The following is an 18,392-nucleotide window of genomic DNA, read 5'->3' on the forward strand; positions in this document are numbered from 1 at the left end:
TGGTCGTTTCACCGACATTTAAAGGACGGCACAAATAGGGCTCAAGCTACTTTAATTGCTACTTGGCCCTTAAAATTATCCCAAGTGAAATTACTCACTCAAGCAACAATTATATTTAACAAAAAATAGCTCAGACTAAAACATCTCAAGATCACTGAAATACTTGTCATTAGTTTGATATATTCTACCTTTCCCCCGTGATGCTTTTTATTTGCTAATTGATCTGTGTAAGCTACTCCACCTAAATCTATCATTGTGTAAACAAGCACTCTGCTCATTATAACAACTTTATCTCAATTAATTATCGTTTTGTTTTCTTTTATCTGGCAATTGCAGGTGGAGGGGAGGAGGTTAAAACTAACTAGGAATATTTAGACAAGTGTATACAAATATGTATTTTTTACAGTGTCCCTTTAACCTGCTTAAATATATATTTTTTATTTTCTCTTCCCAAACCAATAAGCCACTAAAGCCTCAATTTAAAAATTTTAAAATCCAAAAGATTTAATATTCTTAGATAAAATTTAAAAAAACGAATAAAATAGTATGAAAATTATTTTAATTTTTTGATATTTAGATTTTTTTTATACATTAATATTTTATTATATACTTAATAGATATTTTTATATATTATATATTATACATTTTTATATATTATATAAATATATAAAGTTTAAGTAGAGAGCACTCTGGAGTCTGTAGAATACGTTTCAAACTGCTGCTTTATTTCACAAACACAGTAATACAGATAACAGTCGACGTTTCAGTCCATACAGACTTTTTTCAAGACCCGCATGGACTGAAACATCGACTATTATCTGTATTAATGTGTTTGCGAAATAAAGCAGCAGTTTGGAATGTATTCTACAGACTCCAGAGTGCTCTCTACTTCAACTTTATACATTTTGGTGGGAGGTTCTGCTTCGGAGCAGTACAAAGACTGGGAACTTTTCCAACAATATTAAATCGAGGCCTAAGCTAGCATTTGGTGAAAATCTGTTAAGCAGTGCTAAAGGGCCCTGTAAGCACCATAACCACTGCAGCCTGTTGTAGTGTTATGGTAGAAGCAGGCTATTCGCACTGTCCCCCTGTTCTGCGTCAAACCGTTTCAAACCCCAGTCATCCTCCCTTGCTGTTTTGCTACTGCAGAAGTTAAACCTCTGTATTACCAATGCCTTCTTTACCAGTCTTTGGTTGACATCGGTGGCTGATTATAATGACATTGCATGAGTCAAAGTTGACCATATACAGTTACTATACAGAAGAAGGGACAGATGTTATTGTCATGGGTTGGTGGGATTGCCGGTCCCACATTCTACAGAGGTCCAAACTCCCATTTGTACATTTAGTTCAGTGCAGTGCTTCATAAGACTGATTAGAGTTGCAGACTGGGTTTTATGTTATTAATTATCTAACTTGTTCTCTGAATAAATATGTTAGATTAAATAGCACATTTGTATTTATTTTATTTTATTTTTTTACAGATTTTTAAATGCTTTGTGACATTATAAATTCTTACATGAAACACAATTTACTGTTTAGCTTTTAAGCAAAACATGTTTGTTTTAATTAAGAGGGTCCTCATCCTAGAAATATACCATTTAAGAGGATTTTTTTTCTCTATATTAAGCACGTGTGGCATGTAGCTCATATATTGTGCGTTTGAAATATTCACCCTAATAGTGTGACTGTGACACTAACAGAGTTATTTACTAAAGTAAGAATTGCTGGGAATTCAAAGGGAATTCAAACTAAACGTATAGTTCAAGCCCAAATGCAGACAAATTGGCAGCAGAATTGATTTTACAGAGTTTCTCTGATTTGGCTATTTTTGCCTAAATTTTTAAATGAAAAATTCAATTCAAAGTATTTCTCACATGTGATTGTGTATTGTGAGTACTTGCTATGATGCTGCACATTTTTGGAAATCTGTACATTTTTAAAAGCCGTGTACTTGGGATATTTGGTCATTTGTATACATGTTAATGTGTACTTGTGTTTGGGATGTAAAAGTTTTTTTTTTTTTTTTTTTTTAATGTTGAAGGTATCTTATAAGAAATCTAATAATTTCACCAAAATATGACCCCTTTGCTTATTTTTTAGCATAGTCATTTCAGTGAGCTAGGTCTTAAGATAATGGGGGAACATCTTTTTTTTTTTTTTTTTTTTTTAGCATTATATGCTTTGGGAAGATGTTTTGCTATGTTAGATACACTGTGCGTATGGACACACAATGGATCTATTAAATATTATTACAATCTCCAGAAATGTAGCTGACATTTTCAAAAGTAATGTAGCAGTCAAGTTGTTCAATCATAAATATACATAATAATCCATATCCTTTAAATTGATGATGAGTGCGGGGAAAAATGAAATACATAATATAAATGTTAATACATGCAATTATTTGTTTATAAAACAATGACATAGGAATGACGTATGTACCTGAAATGAAGTAGAGATCAGTTCAAAGCCATTCTTGTTTTTTTGCTTTCGTCAAGGTGCATAGTTTTCTAAAAAATCAAAGCTTTTATATCTGAGTCAAAGCTTTTATTTGTTTGATTGAAAGGGAATTTTTGTTCAGACAATCCTTGGAGATTATGTAAATTGACACTACTGGGGTTAATTTGTTGTCACCTAGAGACATTTTGTTGCCTCAGTTCAACTAACAGAAATATAGTTAAACTTGAACTCTGTTACCTATGGATTTATTCGCTGTACCTGGAGTCTTTGTATGTTTATATGTGTATATGTTTTTAAACATTAGAGTGTTCTTTTCTAAAAAAAAAAACAGTAATACTCACCTTTTTTCCAGCACAGGGACAGTCTCCTCTCTCCACCTCATCCTCACATGATGACACCATTATACTTGATGAGAGAGAGCATTGTAGACCAATGGTACATGTATGGAGATTGCTACATTCAGTGCTTCTCAAAGCAACATTATAACCTGTAAGGGCAAAGATTTTCCCCAGAGAATCTTAACGTCTGCAGTCGTTACTTGGAGTTCCAACCAGCACACCACACCTACCAGATCAGATACATCATTGACAAGAAACATCAATATAGTGTGGTTTCAAATTAATTCTGAATTTTATTAGCATAACATATTGGTTTATATAAGTGTCTTATCACGTGGTATTGCATTCCATTACAATAATCAGCAAGTAATTTGGACATTTGTCAAAGAGGATGCTCATTAATACAATATCTGTATTTGATATTCTGCTTCTGTTGTGTTAATGCCAAATTAAGCATAATGTCTGTATGCTGGATGGACGCTGATCACATCAGCTCCTCAGCATTGTATGAATAAAACCCTCTTATTTACTCTCTGGCACCCAATTCAGGCAACAGCTGATGCTAGTTTAAGTGGAGAGTCCCCCGAGCACCGGTAGCTGCAATTACTAGCTCTTGCCCTGCCTGCAGATTGTGCTGGCCAGTGGGCGAATCTTGCAGCCTGGTGTTTGAGCGGGAGACGTGGGCGATTTCCCAAGCTTAATCCAACTTACAGGCCACGTGCTCCCCCCTGTGGGCCAGTGGAGGTTATCCCGGCGCCCGCTAGATCCTACCTACCTGAACCTACTCCAGTACATCGCACACACAACGCCACGCTCGTAGTCTGCCCAAGATGGTGGACTCACCTAAGTCCCTCACAAGCACCACTCCGTGCCCTGAAGGGGCTCACCAGAACCTTGTGGAGCAATCTCTACAGTGGCTAGACGCACTTATCGCACAATTCTGGGTAAAACTAGAGCAGCGTGCAACAGCAGCTACACAGCAGCCTCAAAAGGGAGTTCAGTGGAATGTATGCCAGGAGGCGAGCGGATCTCCTTCAGGCAGAGAACTACAGCTACCACTCACACTAGTCCACCCGGGCCAAAAGCCACCAGTGGCTTGACCCAACAGCCTCCTCTGCACCAACAGAGGGCCTTCCGAAAGAGAAGGACTGAGACCAGTGGTGTACACACAAACCATGGGCCCCCGATGCTAAAACTGATCTGTGGGCCCCCCCGCGCTTACTCTGTGCAGGCCGGGGCCGCAACACATGGTGGCGGGTACCTGGTCGCAGGGGTCGCAGGGCGACGTATGTACGCCAGTGCATGCAGATACACATACACTTAAAGGACCACTACAGACACCCAGATCACATCAGCTCAATGAAGTGGTCTGAGTGCCAGGTCCCTCTAGTTTTAACCCTGCAGCTGAAAACATAGCAGTTTCAGAGAAAGTGCTATGTTTCACTGAGAGTTAATCCAGCCACTGGTGGCTGTCTCATTGACAGCCGCTAGAGGAGCTTCCGCGATTCTCAATGTGAAAATCACAGTGAGAATACGCTGAACATCCATAGGAAAGCATTGAGTAATGCTTTCCTATGGGCGGTTTGAATGCGCATGCGCATTCGGAGCTGAGAGGCGGATCGGGGCGGAGAGATCCCCAGCACCACGGGAGTCCGGCGCTGGAGAAAGGTAATTGCTGAAGACAAACACACACTCTCTTACGAACAGACGCATACACACTAGCTAACAGACACACACACACACACTCTCATGAACAGACGCATACACACTAGCTAACAGACACACACATTTACTGTACGACACACACTCAGTGACAGACATAAATACACACTCACTGACAGACAGACACATACACACTCACTTACAAAACACACACTCACTAACAGACACCAAACAGACTCAGTAACAGACAAACACACTATCACACACACACTCTAATACACTCTAACACACACACACTGTAACACACACACACACACACACTCTAATACTAACACACACACTCTAACACACACACACTCTAATACTAACACACACACACACACACACACACTCTAACACTAACACACACTCTAACACTAACACACACACACTCTAACAAACACACACACACACACACACATTGACACTAACACACACGCACACTCTAACAATAACACACACACACACTCTAACACTAACACACACACGCTCACTCTAACACACACACACTAACACACACACTAACACACACACACACACACTAATACACACACACACATTTTTAAAAAAAAAATGTAATCCCCCAGCTTCCCTACCTTTGGGAGTGCTGAGGGGATTTCCTGGGGACCAGTGGTGTCATCCGGAGGGCAGGCTGGCGGGCGCACGAGGGAGCACTCTCCCCGTGTGCTCCCTCTTCAGCTCCCTCGCGTGTCGCGTACTGATACTGGATGCTTGGGTATGCGAACGAAGAAGTGCTTGATTTTCTCACAACCTGCTCGGATTTTAAGAGAGTACGAAGGGACGTACTATTTGAACAGGCTATAATCACATACCCCTCTTGGAGTTCGGGAGAGTGCAAATGAATGTAAATACAAGGGGTTTACTACATAAGTAAAATGCTTTTTTCCCTTTTTGAAATTGAATATAAATAGGGAGGAGAACACTAAATTGTATTTCTAACACTATATTGTTCCTTTAGGTATGAACTCAGTGGAGTTAAAAGTACACTCCACTGCCTCCCAAAATGTTTTTTTTTTAAGAAATCACTGTTTAGTAGATATGTGCCCAATGAAATATGCATACATTTAATTATACATTTTTTCACTGGGGGTATATATAAAAAACAACTTGAAAAAGCTGCAAATCTCGGATCATGACTAGTTGTTAGGGGTCCAGAGTGTCCCACTAAGGGAAAATCTGACTTTTTTTTATTTTTTATAATTTACTTAACTCTAGTAAAAGGCAATATTGAACATGACATTTGATTAATTTTTTTTTACCATGAAACCCTTAACGGGACATTATAGACACCAGAACTACTGCAGCTTAAAGGGAAATTATAGGCACCTAGATCACTTCAGCTCACTGAAGTGGTCTGCGTGCAGTGTCCCAGGTGCCTTAACCCAGCAATGGTAATTATTGCAGTTTTTATTACACTGCCATAATTACCTTTGCGGGTTAACTCCACCCCTAGTGGCTGTCTACAAGACAGCCACTAGAGGAATGTCTGGGTCATTAGGTGACTTTCGGTCGCCTAACTGACTCTGGATGTACCCACGCTATGCATGGGGACGTCCAGCTACACTGAAAACCACACTGGAAAGAACTATACATGTGGATAAAAATATTATCCCCAACAGGGATAGATGGTGTGCCAAGGAGTCCTACCAATAGGAGGTAACCCAGCAAAATACACACACAGTAATAACTATAGTCTAATATGCGTAGGCACATAATACATAACAGCTCCAAATATTCTTGTAACCATATTTTGTTTGAAGTTTTCAGAGGCGGCTCTAGACTTTATGAGGCCTCAGGTGAAACTCAAACATGATGCCCCACTAACACCAAAGTGAAAAAAATAGTTGCAATACACGCACACATATACACATTAATGCACTGTTTACCTGAGAGTGTGTGTCTGACAGAGAGTATCCTTGTGTGTGTGAATGTATGTCTCTGTGAGCATGTTTGCGTTTTTGTCTGGGACCGTATGTGTATGGGGTAGCTGCTTGAAGTGTGTTGTGTGTATGGTGGGTGTGCCTGTGGCCTTTGGGCATTGTGTTTATAGCAAAGCTATGTTTCCTGACTGTGTGTGTATGATGAATGTCTTTAGCTGGTGACTGTGACAAGGTGAGTAAAGGGGTGCCAGTGGCAGGGAGAGCTTGACAGGACAAAGGGGGTAAAGGGACAGGGGATGGGGGGGAATTGTGAGCGAGAATGGGGGAGAGGGAGTAGGACATGGTTTGATAAGGGAGTGTGACAGGGCAAGAGGAGTTAAGTGTGTCAGGGCAATTGTGGCATGGTACGAGGGATGAGTGTGACAGGATTAAGGAGGGTTGATGTGACAGGGTGAGTGTTGCAGAGTGAGGGCAGGTGAGCTTGGAGGGGGTGAGATTAACAGGATTAAGAGTGGATAATGTGAGTGTGGATGCATGAAGAGGCTGCCAGTGTGTGCGGGGTTTGACGACAGTGTAGGGAGGGGTGACAATGTGTGTGGAGGTGACAGTGTGAGGGGATGCTAACAGTGTGTCTGGGGAGGCTGACAGTGTGTGGGAGTATAGTGACACAACATTGTTGTGGGTGACAGTGTGTGTGGGGCATGACAGTGTGTGTGAGGGGGGTGATACTGTGTATGGGGTGGATACTGTGTGTGTGTGGAGGGGTGATTCTGTGTGTGAGAGGGTGATGATGTGAGGGAGGGAGAGAGGATGGGGTGATAGGACCTGGTTGTCCCCCTCTGATACTGCTACTCCCCCTCAATGTACCTTTCAACCTATCCTCCCTGCCCCTGCGCTTTCCTTTACTTCATTTGAAGTTCACACTGTCTGCCTTTTAAAGCCCACTCCTTTAAGAATTGCCATCATCTATCGCCCCCCCACCCTTCCGGTCATCCTAGGCTATTCATCGAACACTTTTCTTCATGGCTACCCCACTTTCTCTCCTCTAGCACTCCCTCCCTCGTACTTGGGGACTTTAACATTCCAATCAACAACCTCAACTGCCCTGATGCCTCCCGTCTGCTTTCTGTAATCTCCGCCTTTGGCCTCACGCAGTTGTCTACTGTTACGACACTCACCGCCAGATAGATGAAGCCACCGTTTAATAAATAATGCCCTTCTCCAGGAACGCAGGTTCTGTACAGACGACCGTCAAACTCCTGAATGGAGGATACGTGAACGCGGCAACTCCCGACCATAAAATCAGCCGAACTCCATTCACAGCTAGAAATAACGAAAAGTGCTTTCCCAGTAATAATTCCCCCCACAAACGAGACCAAGCTCCGTCTTGAGGGTCAAACAGGAATCTGCTTTAATGGGGGCTACCTGCCCGGTATTTATGCAGGTAGCCGGGGCATTCTTCATCCCAAATGGCATGACCTTAAATTGGTACAAGCCAAATGGGGTGACGAAGGCCGACTTGGGGATAGCATCCTCAGCCAGGGGAATCTGCCAGTAGCCCTTACACAGGTCTATGGTGGTCAGATAGCGTCCCCTGGCAATACGATCTAATAATTTGTCTACCCGGGGCATCGGGTAGGTGTCAGTGGTGGTCCGCTCATTGAGCCGCCTGTAGTCCACACAGAACTGGGTGGTCCCATCTTTCTTAGGTACCAGGACTACAGGCGAAGCCCAAGGGCTATCGGAGTGTTCGATGACCCCAAGCTGGGTCATCTCCTGTATCTCCTTCCGCATTCCTTCTCGGACTGCTTCAGGGATACGGTAAGGGGGCTGTGCAGAGGGTTCTGTCCAGGGGTCTCTACCTTATGTACAGCTAGGGTAGTGTAGCCGGGCTCTTGGGAGAACGTCGCCTGCTTCTCCCACAGAAGCTGTCTTGCCCTTCTCTGTGGGGCTCAACCTGTCCCCTAGCTGTACAAGGCTAGTAAGGTCCCTCTCTAGCAAATCGGGAAGGGGTAAGTTCTCTGGGTCGTCTGCAGCCGGGGCACACACTGCAGCGACATCCTCCGGTCTCTCCTGATACTTCTTCAGCAGGGCCGTCTTTAATATTGATTGGACCCTGGGCAAAGCATTTGCTTGGGCCCCCTGGACCCTGTACACCCTCCCCAGGCGTGCAATCATGTTATCACCCTTAATACAGTGGCAACCTAAAGTAGAGAGGTGCAAGAATATTTTTTTGGGCCTCCCTATTGCAAGGATGTTTAAAAGGTAGATCCCCATCTGTCGTACAACTCCAGCAATGCCTTGACAGCTGGGGCTCTACCATTTACCCACGTTTGCAGGTTTGTATTTAACACTAAGCAGTTTTTGTATGTTTCAATGTAAACAGGTTTTTGAATGGAATATGTTTGTATGTGGTGTTGTTGGCGTTTGAATGTAAGCATGCATTTATGTCTAGTGTTGTTTTTTGAAAGCAGGGGTGTGTATACATATAATGTTGGTGTTTAACACAGACGTGTATTTGTATGTAGTGCTGAAGCTTGAATGCAGGGGTGTATTTGTGTGTAGTGTTAGCGTGTGGATGTTGAGATGTATGCACATATACACACACAAACACACAAGTAGATATACACACACTGACACATAGATACACAACCTGACACAAATTCAGATACACAGACACACATACTAATAACATAACATACAGATACAGTGAAACACACAAAGACAACATACAGATACACACTGACACACATACAGACACACCGATACACATCCTGACATACACAAAGATTCAAACACTGACACACATGCAGTTACACAGACACACATATACACACCTGACACACTGGCAGATACACAGATACACACACAGACTTCATACAGATACACACACAATGACAACATATCTATACACAAACAGATATACAGACACATAGAGACAGACATACTTAAACAGACACATAAACTGACAGACATACTGACACATACACTGAGAGGCATACTGACCCACATACTGACACACACACTGACAGACATACTGACACACAATCTGACAGGCATACTGAAACACATACTGACACATACACTGACAGGCATACTAACAGACATACTGACACATACACTGACAGACATACTGACACACACTGACAGGCATACTGACACACATACTGACACACACACACACACTGACACATACACTGACAGACACACTGACAGGCATACTGACACACATACTGACACACACACTGACAGACATACTGACACACACACTGACAGACATACTGACAAAACACTGACACATACACTGACACACACACTGACACACACACTGACAGACACATTGACAGGCATACTGACACACATACTGACACATACAATGACACACACACTGACACACACACTGACAGACATACTGACACACACACTGACACACACACTGACACACACACACTGACACACGCACTGACAGACACACTGACAGGCATACTGACACACACACTGACAGGCATACTGACACACATACTGACAGACATACTGACAGGCATGCTGACACACATACTGACACATACACTGACACACGCACTGACAGACATACTGACACACACACTGATAGACATACTGACACACATACTGACACATACACTGACACACATACTGACAGACATACTGACACATACACTGACAGACATACTGACACACACTGACAGACACACTGCCACACATACTGACACATACACTGACACATACACTGACACATACACTGACACATACACTGACAGACACACTGAGAGACACACTGACACACACACTGACAGACATACTGACACACATACTGACAGACACACTGACAGGCATACTGACACACATACTGACACATACACTGACACACACACTGACACATACACTGACAGACATACTGACACACATACTGACACATACACTGACACATACACTGACAGACACACTGACAGACACACTGACACACACACTGACAGGCATACTGACACACACACTGGCAGACATACTGACACATACACTGACAGACATTCTGACACACACACTGACAGACATACTGACACACACACTGACACACACACTGACACACACACTGACACACGCACTGACAGACACACTGACAGGCATACTGACACACACACTGACAGGCATACTGACAGACATACTGACACACACACTGACAGGCATACTGACACACATACTGACAGACATACTGACAGGCATACTGACAGGCATACTGACACACACACTGACAGACATACTGACACACATACTGACACACATACTGACACATACACTGACACACATACTGACAGACATACTGACACATACACTGACAGAGATACTGACACACACTGACAGACACACTGACACACATACTGACACACATACTGACACATACACTGACACATACACTGACAGACACACTGACAGACACACTGACACACACACTGACAGACATACTGACACACATACTGACAGACACACTTACAGGCATACTGACACACATACTGAGACATACACTGACACACACACTGACACATACACTGACAGACATACTGACACATAGACTGACACATACACTGACAGACACACTGACAGACACACTGACACACACACTGACAGGCATACTGACACACACACACTGGCAGACATACTGACACACACACTGACAGACATACTGACACACACCCTGACAGACAGACATACTGACAGACACACTGACAGACATACTGACACACATACACTGAGACACACACTGGCAGACATACTGACACACACTGACAGACATACTGACACACACACTGACACATACACTGACACACACACTGACAGACATACTGACACACATACACTGACACATACACTGACACATACACTGACAGACACACTGACACACACACTTTTATTTATGCAGGTCTCCCACAAGGTGGACACTCCCCTAGGGGACCTTGTGGAAGACTGTAACACATATAGGACAGTAGCCAATCGCAGTGGCTTAAGTGTAAGCCCTCCCCATTTTACCCATAAATCCTTCCTCTCTATCCTGGAGATAATTGGGAAGAAACCTAATTATCTCCAAGGATAGAGGCAAATCGCCATTTAAATACAATATGAAAAATACGTTAAAATACATAAATGAGGAAATACCGAATACATATGGTTCGTGTAACGTATCCCCATATAGCCTGGATCTGAGTGCATATTTCTACCGAATAGCGCTCAGATCCGATGTACACAGTTCAATCGCCATGGAGTCAAAGTCTCTCACAAGTCTTTCGGTATACGATTGACTCCATGGGACGTCTATCTGGGTGAATTCTATACGTACGTTACAAAACTCCAGAACGGACCGGTGTTCGTATGCCTCGACGAAATAGAAGGCGGGTGGCAGCTTCCAGCGGTGTTCGGTAGAGAAAGTGTCTGCTTTTAGTTCCATAGAATCGACACCGGACACCGCTGATCTTCCTCGTGTCCCAAAATGGCTGCCGCCTCGTGGTCTGCATACGAACGACGACCACCCATACGGATGGAATGGAGAGGTGTTTGCGGTTAACCACAACATTCTAATTGGGGCCAAGAGGTTAACCAGCAGCACACTCCTCTCCTGGGTGGCCGTCCTTTCGGTAGTTTCAATCGGTATTACGGAACCACACGAACAGGGGCATACGGACAGGAAATCCAACGAAATAAAGGCAAACAGATGAACCAGCAATACTAGTCTGTACAGATGGATCTGTCACATCTACTTCAGCAACTCATACAGCAGGAAACTCTCATCTTCACCAATCTATGTACCACCTCTAATCTCTTCACTGTTCCATTTTCTTTGTCTGACTACCATCTACTATCATTCGACATCAGCATACCCCGTACCCAAATTTCACCACCCTCAACTCTCCAATCTCGTAGAAACCTCAACTGCCTTGATCTCCAGCATTTCTCCACAAAACTCAATACTCTCCTTTTACCCATCTCAAATCTAACTTGCCCTAACTCGGCTACCTCACTCTACAACTCAACTCTCTCCTCTCAACTCAACATCATGGCACCTCCTACAATTAATCTCAGCAAGCGCCCCCAATTACAACCCTGGCACACCAAGCTGACCCATCACCTCCAAAAATGTTCTAGAGCTCCTGAACACTGCTGGAGAAAGTCTCACTTTGCATCTGACTTCCTCCGCTATAAATTTATGCTGCGCTCCTACAGCCTGGCTCTGCGTTCCAATATATCTTTAAGGGTAGCACGCCTTAACTCTTAAAACTGCATTTCCAACCTGGGATGTGTAGCTGGCCTTCTGGGCGGTGGGATTCATCCCGTCGCTTGCCACCAATTGTTACGACACTCACCGCCAGATAGATGAAGCCGCCGTTTGATAAATAATCTCCTTCTCCAGGTACGCAGGTTCTGTACAGCCGACCGTCAAACTCCCGAATGGAGGATACGTGAACGCGGCAACTCCCGACCATAAAATCAGCTGAACTCCTTTCACAGCTAGAAATAACGAAAAGCGCTTTCCCAGTAATAATTCCCCCCACAAACGAGACCAAGCTCTGTCTTGAGGGTCAAATAGGAATCTGCTTTAATGAGGGCTACCTGCCTGGTATTTATGCAGGTCTCCCACAAGGAGGACACTCCCCTAGGGGACCTTGTGGAAGACTGTAATACATATAGGACAGTAGCCAATCGCAGTGGCTTAAGTGTAAGCCCTCCCCATTTTACCCATAAATCCTTCCTCTCTATCCTGGAGATAATTGGGAAGAAACCTAATTATCTCCAAGGATAGAGGCAAATCGCCATTTAAATACAATATGAAAAATACGTTAAAATACATAAATCAGGAAATACAGAATAAATATGGTTCGTGTAACATATCCCCAGATAGCCTGGATCTGAGTGCATATTTCTACCGAAAAGCGCTCATGACCGATGTACACAGTTCAATCGCCATGGAGTCAAAGTCTCTCACAAGTCTTTCGGTATACGATTGACTCCATGGGACGGCTATCTGGGTGAATTCTATACGTACGTTACAAAACTCCAGAACGGACCGGTGTTCGTATGCCTCGACGAAATAGAAGACGGGTGGCAGCTTCCAGAGGTGTTTGGTAGATAAAATGTCTGCTTTTAGTTCTATAGAATCGACACCGAACACCGCTGATCTTCCTCGTGTCCCAAAATGGCCGCCGCCTCGTGTTCGGCATACGAACGACGACCACCCATACGGATGGAATGGAGAGGTGTCTGCGGTTAACCACAACGTTCTAATTGGGGCCAAGAGGTTAACCAGCAGCACACTCCTCTCCTGGGTGGCCGTCCGTTCGGTAGTTTTAATCGGTATTACGGAACCACACGAACAGGGGAATACGGACAGGAAATCCAACTAAATAAAGGCAAACAGACGAACCAGCAATACTAGTCTGTACAGATGGATCTGTCACATCTACTTCAGTAACTCATACAGCAGGAAACCCTCATCTTCACCAATCTCTGTACCACCTCTAATCTCTTCACTGCTCCCTTTCCTTTGTCTGACTACCATCTACTATCATTCGACATCAGCATACCCCGTACCCATATTTCACCACCCTCAACTCTCCAATCTCGTACAAACCTCAACTGCCTTGATCTCCAGCATTTCTCCACAAAATTCAATACTCTCCTTTTACCCATCTCAAATCTAACTTGCCCTAACTCGGCTACCTCACTCTACAACTCAACTCTCTCCTCTCAACTCAACATCATGGCACCTCCTACAATTAATCTCAGCAAGCGCCCCCAATTACAACCCTGGCACACCAAGCTGACCCATCACCTCCAAGCTGCTGAACACTGCTGGAGAAAGTCTCACTTTGCATCTGACTTCCTCCGCTATAAATTTATGCTACGCTCCTACAGCCTGGCTCTCTCTGCTGCAAAAGTACCCTACTTTAATACCCTCATAAGTACACTGTCCCATCAACCCAAACACCTATTTCACACTTTGTATGCTCTTCTTCGCCCTTTTACTCCCCCTCCCTCTACCGCCTTGTCCACCAGAAACTTTGCATCTCACTTCACTGAGAAGATCTATACGATCAGAGAAGAGATCGATAATTTCTCTTCTTCCCCTACCATTACATCACCCAATCCCACTCCCCCCACCACTCTACACTCATTCGTACCTCCTACAGCAGAAGTGTTTTTTTTCCTCTGCTCCGGTCCTCCCGCCCCACCACCTGTTCCCTCGATCCTATTCCTTCATATCTCATCCGCACTATGTCTCCCTCTCTTGCTCTTCCCCTCACTAAAATTTTCAATCTCTCACTTTCCTCTGGCACATTTTCTTCACCCTTCAAACATGCAACTATAACCCCAATTCTGAAAAAGTCCAGCCTTGACCCCAACTCCCCATCCAACTACCGCCCTATCTCGCTACTGCCATTTGCCTCCAAGATCCTTGAGAGAGTTGGGTACACCAGACTAACTGACTTTCTCAAAACCAACTCTCTGCTTGACCCCCTTCAGTCTGGATTCTGCGCTGGTCATTCTGTCGAAACGGCTGTGACCAAGGTATCCAACGATTTAATTGCTGCTAAATCTCGCGGCCATTACTCTATCCTAATTCTCCTTGATCCTCCTTGCCAAATCCTGTCGCTTCTATCTAAAAAAAAAGCGCGCATACGCCCCTATTTAACCCCGGATGCGGCTAAGGTGCTGGTCCATGCTCTTGTTCTCTCTCACCTGGACTACTGCATTCTTCTCAGTGGTCTTACGTGTTCTCAGATTGCACCATTGCAATCTATAATGAATGCGGCGGCAAGGCTCATTTTCCTGCCCGCTCGCACCTCCCACGCCTCCCCGCTCTGTCAGTCCCTGCAGCTCCCAGTTAGATATAGGGCTCAATTTAAAATTCTGGTGCTTGCTTTCAAGTCCCTACATAATGCTGCTCCAACCTACCTATCCTCCCTAAAACACAATTATGTCCTGTCAAGGCCCCTAGACTCTGCCAAAGACCTACGTCTATCCTCTGTCCGTACTCCCATTTCTAACGCTCGCCTCCAAGACTTTTCCAGGGCTGCACCTCTTCTGTGGAACTCCCTTCCCTCCTCCATAAGAATTTCACCCAGTCTCCTTTCAAAAAATCATTGAAAACTCACTTCTTCAAGAAAGCATATCAATTAAACTGTTAGCAGGTTTTCATCCCCCACCCTCCATTACTCCTCTCCTACAACTGTCAAAAATTACCTATTAAGCCCTCAGCGAATACTTTTCTAACATCTTACATCCTATCTCTACTTTTACCCTTTGTATCACTATACCCCACTCCCTCCAGAATGTAAGCTCCTTGAGCAGGGCCCTCCACCTCTCTGTTCCTGTACGTCGAGTTGTCTGGTTACAATTAAATGTCTGTTAGTCCACCCTTTGTACAGTGCTACGGAATCTGATGGCGCTATATAAATAAAATAATAATAGGGAGAGGGGGTGATGGTGAGAGGGAGGGGATGTGATGGTGAGATTGATGGGGTGATGGTGAGAGGGGGATGACGTGGAGAGGGGTGATGGGGAGAGGGAAAGGGGGGTGGTGGGGAGAGGGAGGTGATGGGGAGAGGGGGTGATGGGGAGATGGAGATGGGGTGATGGGGAGAGTGAAGGGGGGTGATGGAGAGAGGGAGAGGGGGACTAAATACCTTTTTTTTATTTCCTGGTGGTCCAGTGTGGGCCCCCTGGTGGTCCGGTGGTGATATCCGGTCTGCAGCTATGCACACCATGTGTCTCGCGAGACCTGGTCACCCGGCAATGCTCTGATTGGCCAGTTCTCCCAAGACACATGGTCTGCAGCTCTGCACACTGCGAAGCTACAGACCCGCGGCCACGGGCGCTCTCGGGCAGCCAGGAGGGGCCTCGCACCCGGCGGCATACTGAGCTCCTCCCCTTCCCTGGTGGTATCCTGTCCTCGTCACTGACCAAGTACCCGACACAGTATGCCCTAAGGTGGTTTAGGTGGCCGCGAGAGAGCCGCCTCTGCAGGTTTCAATTGGAGTGTGAGACACTTGTTTTGTGAACTAAACACATATACATCTGCTTACCTCCACATATCAGCTTTTTAAGCACTTTTTGAAACTTATTGTACTTGACACTTTTTTTTTTTCACTTTTAATCTTTATGTTTTTTGTTTGCTTACCTTTTACTCATATATTGGTACAATGGTCCAATAAAGTGATTTTTTCTTGTTTTTGATATCATCAATATAAGTGATATTGATTAGTGGTCATTTCTTTGGAGCCTGGTTCCCTCGTGGAGCCCGTCTTCATTATCTGTTGTTAGTTCATACCACTATACCCATGGTAGCTTCCGGCCTGCCTCCATAATCCTTGCTGCTGGTGTGAGGTCTATGGCATTTGTGCTGTCTCAACAAGATGGTGGCCGCATTGCAGGCTGCACACTGATATGTCTGTGAGTAGTGGGAAAGTTGGTGGGCATCATGAGGAGGGCAGAGTAGAGACAGGAATGTTGCCAAGGTGACGCTGAATTTTACAACATAACAGGAGGCTTCATATTTTGCATAACTTTCTTTACTTATGCCTCCAGCAGCACAAGTCAATCATAAAACCTCAACCAATCAGAAACAAGTAACACATTTCATATAAAGCCCTGACAGGCATAGCTCTTCCTCTTTCTTTGCTGCTCCAGCTGGGCACAGGTCAGAGTAATTTGTTCTGAGCATATTTTATTTCATTTGTTGTATTGTACTTGGATTTACTTTATAGAATTACTATTTATACCTGTTTGCCCTCCTGTTCCCTCTCATGTCTTAACCCTTTATTCCTATACCTATGTAATGCTTGTTTTTCCATTTTTTATACTACATCATCTCTGTGATGCAACTATGGGACCCATCTATTCAACACATACTCTTGAGGGTGATCCCCTCATTGGTACTGACCCCACCTTAGTGGGACATAACTAGGGTGAACCCTTAACACAGTATTGAGACTCCTCATGTCTCCCTATATCACAGGGGCTACTACCCATTTGGACTCGACCATTATTCCTGGTCGCAGAGAGAGTGACCCCCTCTTCTGGCTGTCTGGCATTACTGCCTCACTAACAGTGGGCTCTGATTGCCTGATACCCTGGCTGACCCTCAGTTGTACGTGGAGGCGCGCTGTGTGTCCAAACATGTTTACACCTGTACCTGAACCTACTATATTTTCCTCAGACCGAAAGATTCCACTGACACACATCACTAGCAATTTGCCCAGCCTCACACTCAAGACTTTCAGTCTATGTTAAATGCGGCTGTTGCAGCCTCAGTAGAAACAGCAATCCCCAAGATGCTGGGTCAGGGTCTTCCAGAGATGGTGGGCCATGGTGTCCCACCTGCCAATTAACTTATGGGCTCCAAGACCACTAAGACCAAACACCGGTATCCGAATGACACTGGAAGGCCCTCGGAAAAGCCCTGAAACGGATCCCCAATATGTCCGAAAGATTTTTCGAGATGGTCTAAACTCTTTTTTTTAATGAAGATTGCTGAAGATCCGAAGGGGAGGTCTCCTGCAAATCTGCGGACAAAGGGGAGGACGATATTTCCCGACACCCACGGTGTTCCTATTGTTTGACCACCGCACGGTCGGAAAACACACAGAGATCGTCGAAATGGGGGCTGCCAGGACACGATTCATACACTTCTAGTTACAAAAGCCTATGAAAATAAGACGGCATGTTCGACTCTGGGCCGTATGCACTTGCCCACTTCTCCCCGACAACGTAGCACGACACTAAATGATTTGACACCACAAGGGTGACCTATAGGTCCCGCTCTGGTTGGGACCCCTGGAAGGAAAGTGAAAAGAGGGTAAAAAAACCCTAGATAACTGTTTGACCCACTGGCTTAGATACTATATTATGCAGCCTCTTCTCCATGTCATCGCACATTTTTTTTGTGTGCGCCAGGAATGGGAATCCAAGTCATGAATGAAATTTC

General features: G+C 44.5%; 1 protein-coding gene across 1 annotated transcript in view; it reads right to left on the minus strand.

The window, feature by feature from the left end:
• Positions 1 to 1,055: 1,055 nt before the first annotated feature.
• LOC134601845 (olfactory receptor 5AP2-like) overlaps positions 1,056 to 18,392 on the minus strand; it is a 34,365-nt gene continuing 17,028 nt past the window's right edge. Inside the window, exons 6-9 of the mRNA XM_063446346.1 lie at positions 14,319 to 14,334; positions 12,775 to 12,806; positions 1,808 to 1,835; positions 1,056 to 1,207 (exon numbers count right to left, since the gene is read on the minus strand). Coding sequence (XP_063302416.1) covers positions 1,056 to 1,207; positions 1,808 to 1,835; positions 12,775 to 12,806; positions 14,319 to 14,334 — 228 coding nt within the window. The remainder of the gene's footprint in view (positions 1,208 to 1,807; positions 1,836 to 12,774; positions 12,807 to 14,318; positions 14,335 to 18,392) is intronic.

Source organism: Pelobates fuscus, chromosome 3, assembly GCF_036172605.1.
Source record: "Pelobates fuscus isolate aPelFus1 chromosome 3, aPelFus1.pri, whole genome shotgun sequence".
In the NCBI taxonomy this organism is placed as follows: domain Eukaryota; kingdom Metazoa; phylum Chordata; class Amphibia; order Anura; family Pelobatidae; genus Pelobates; species Pelobates fuscus.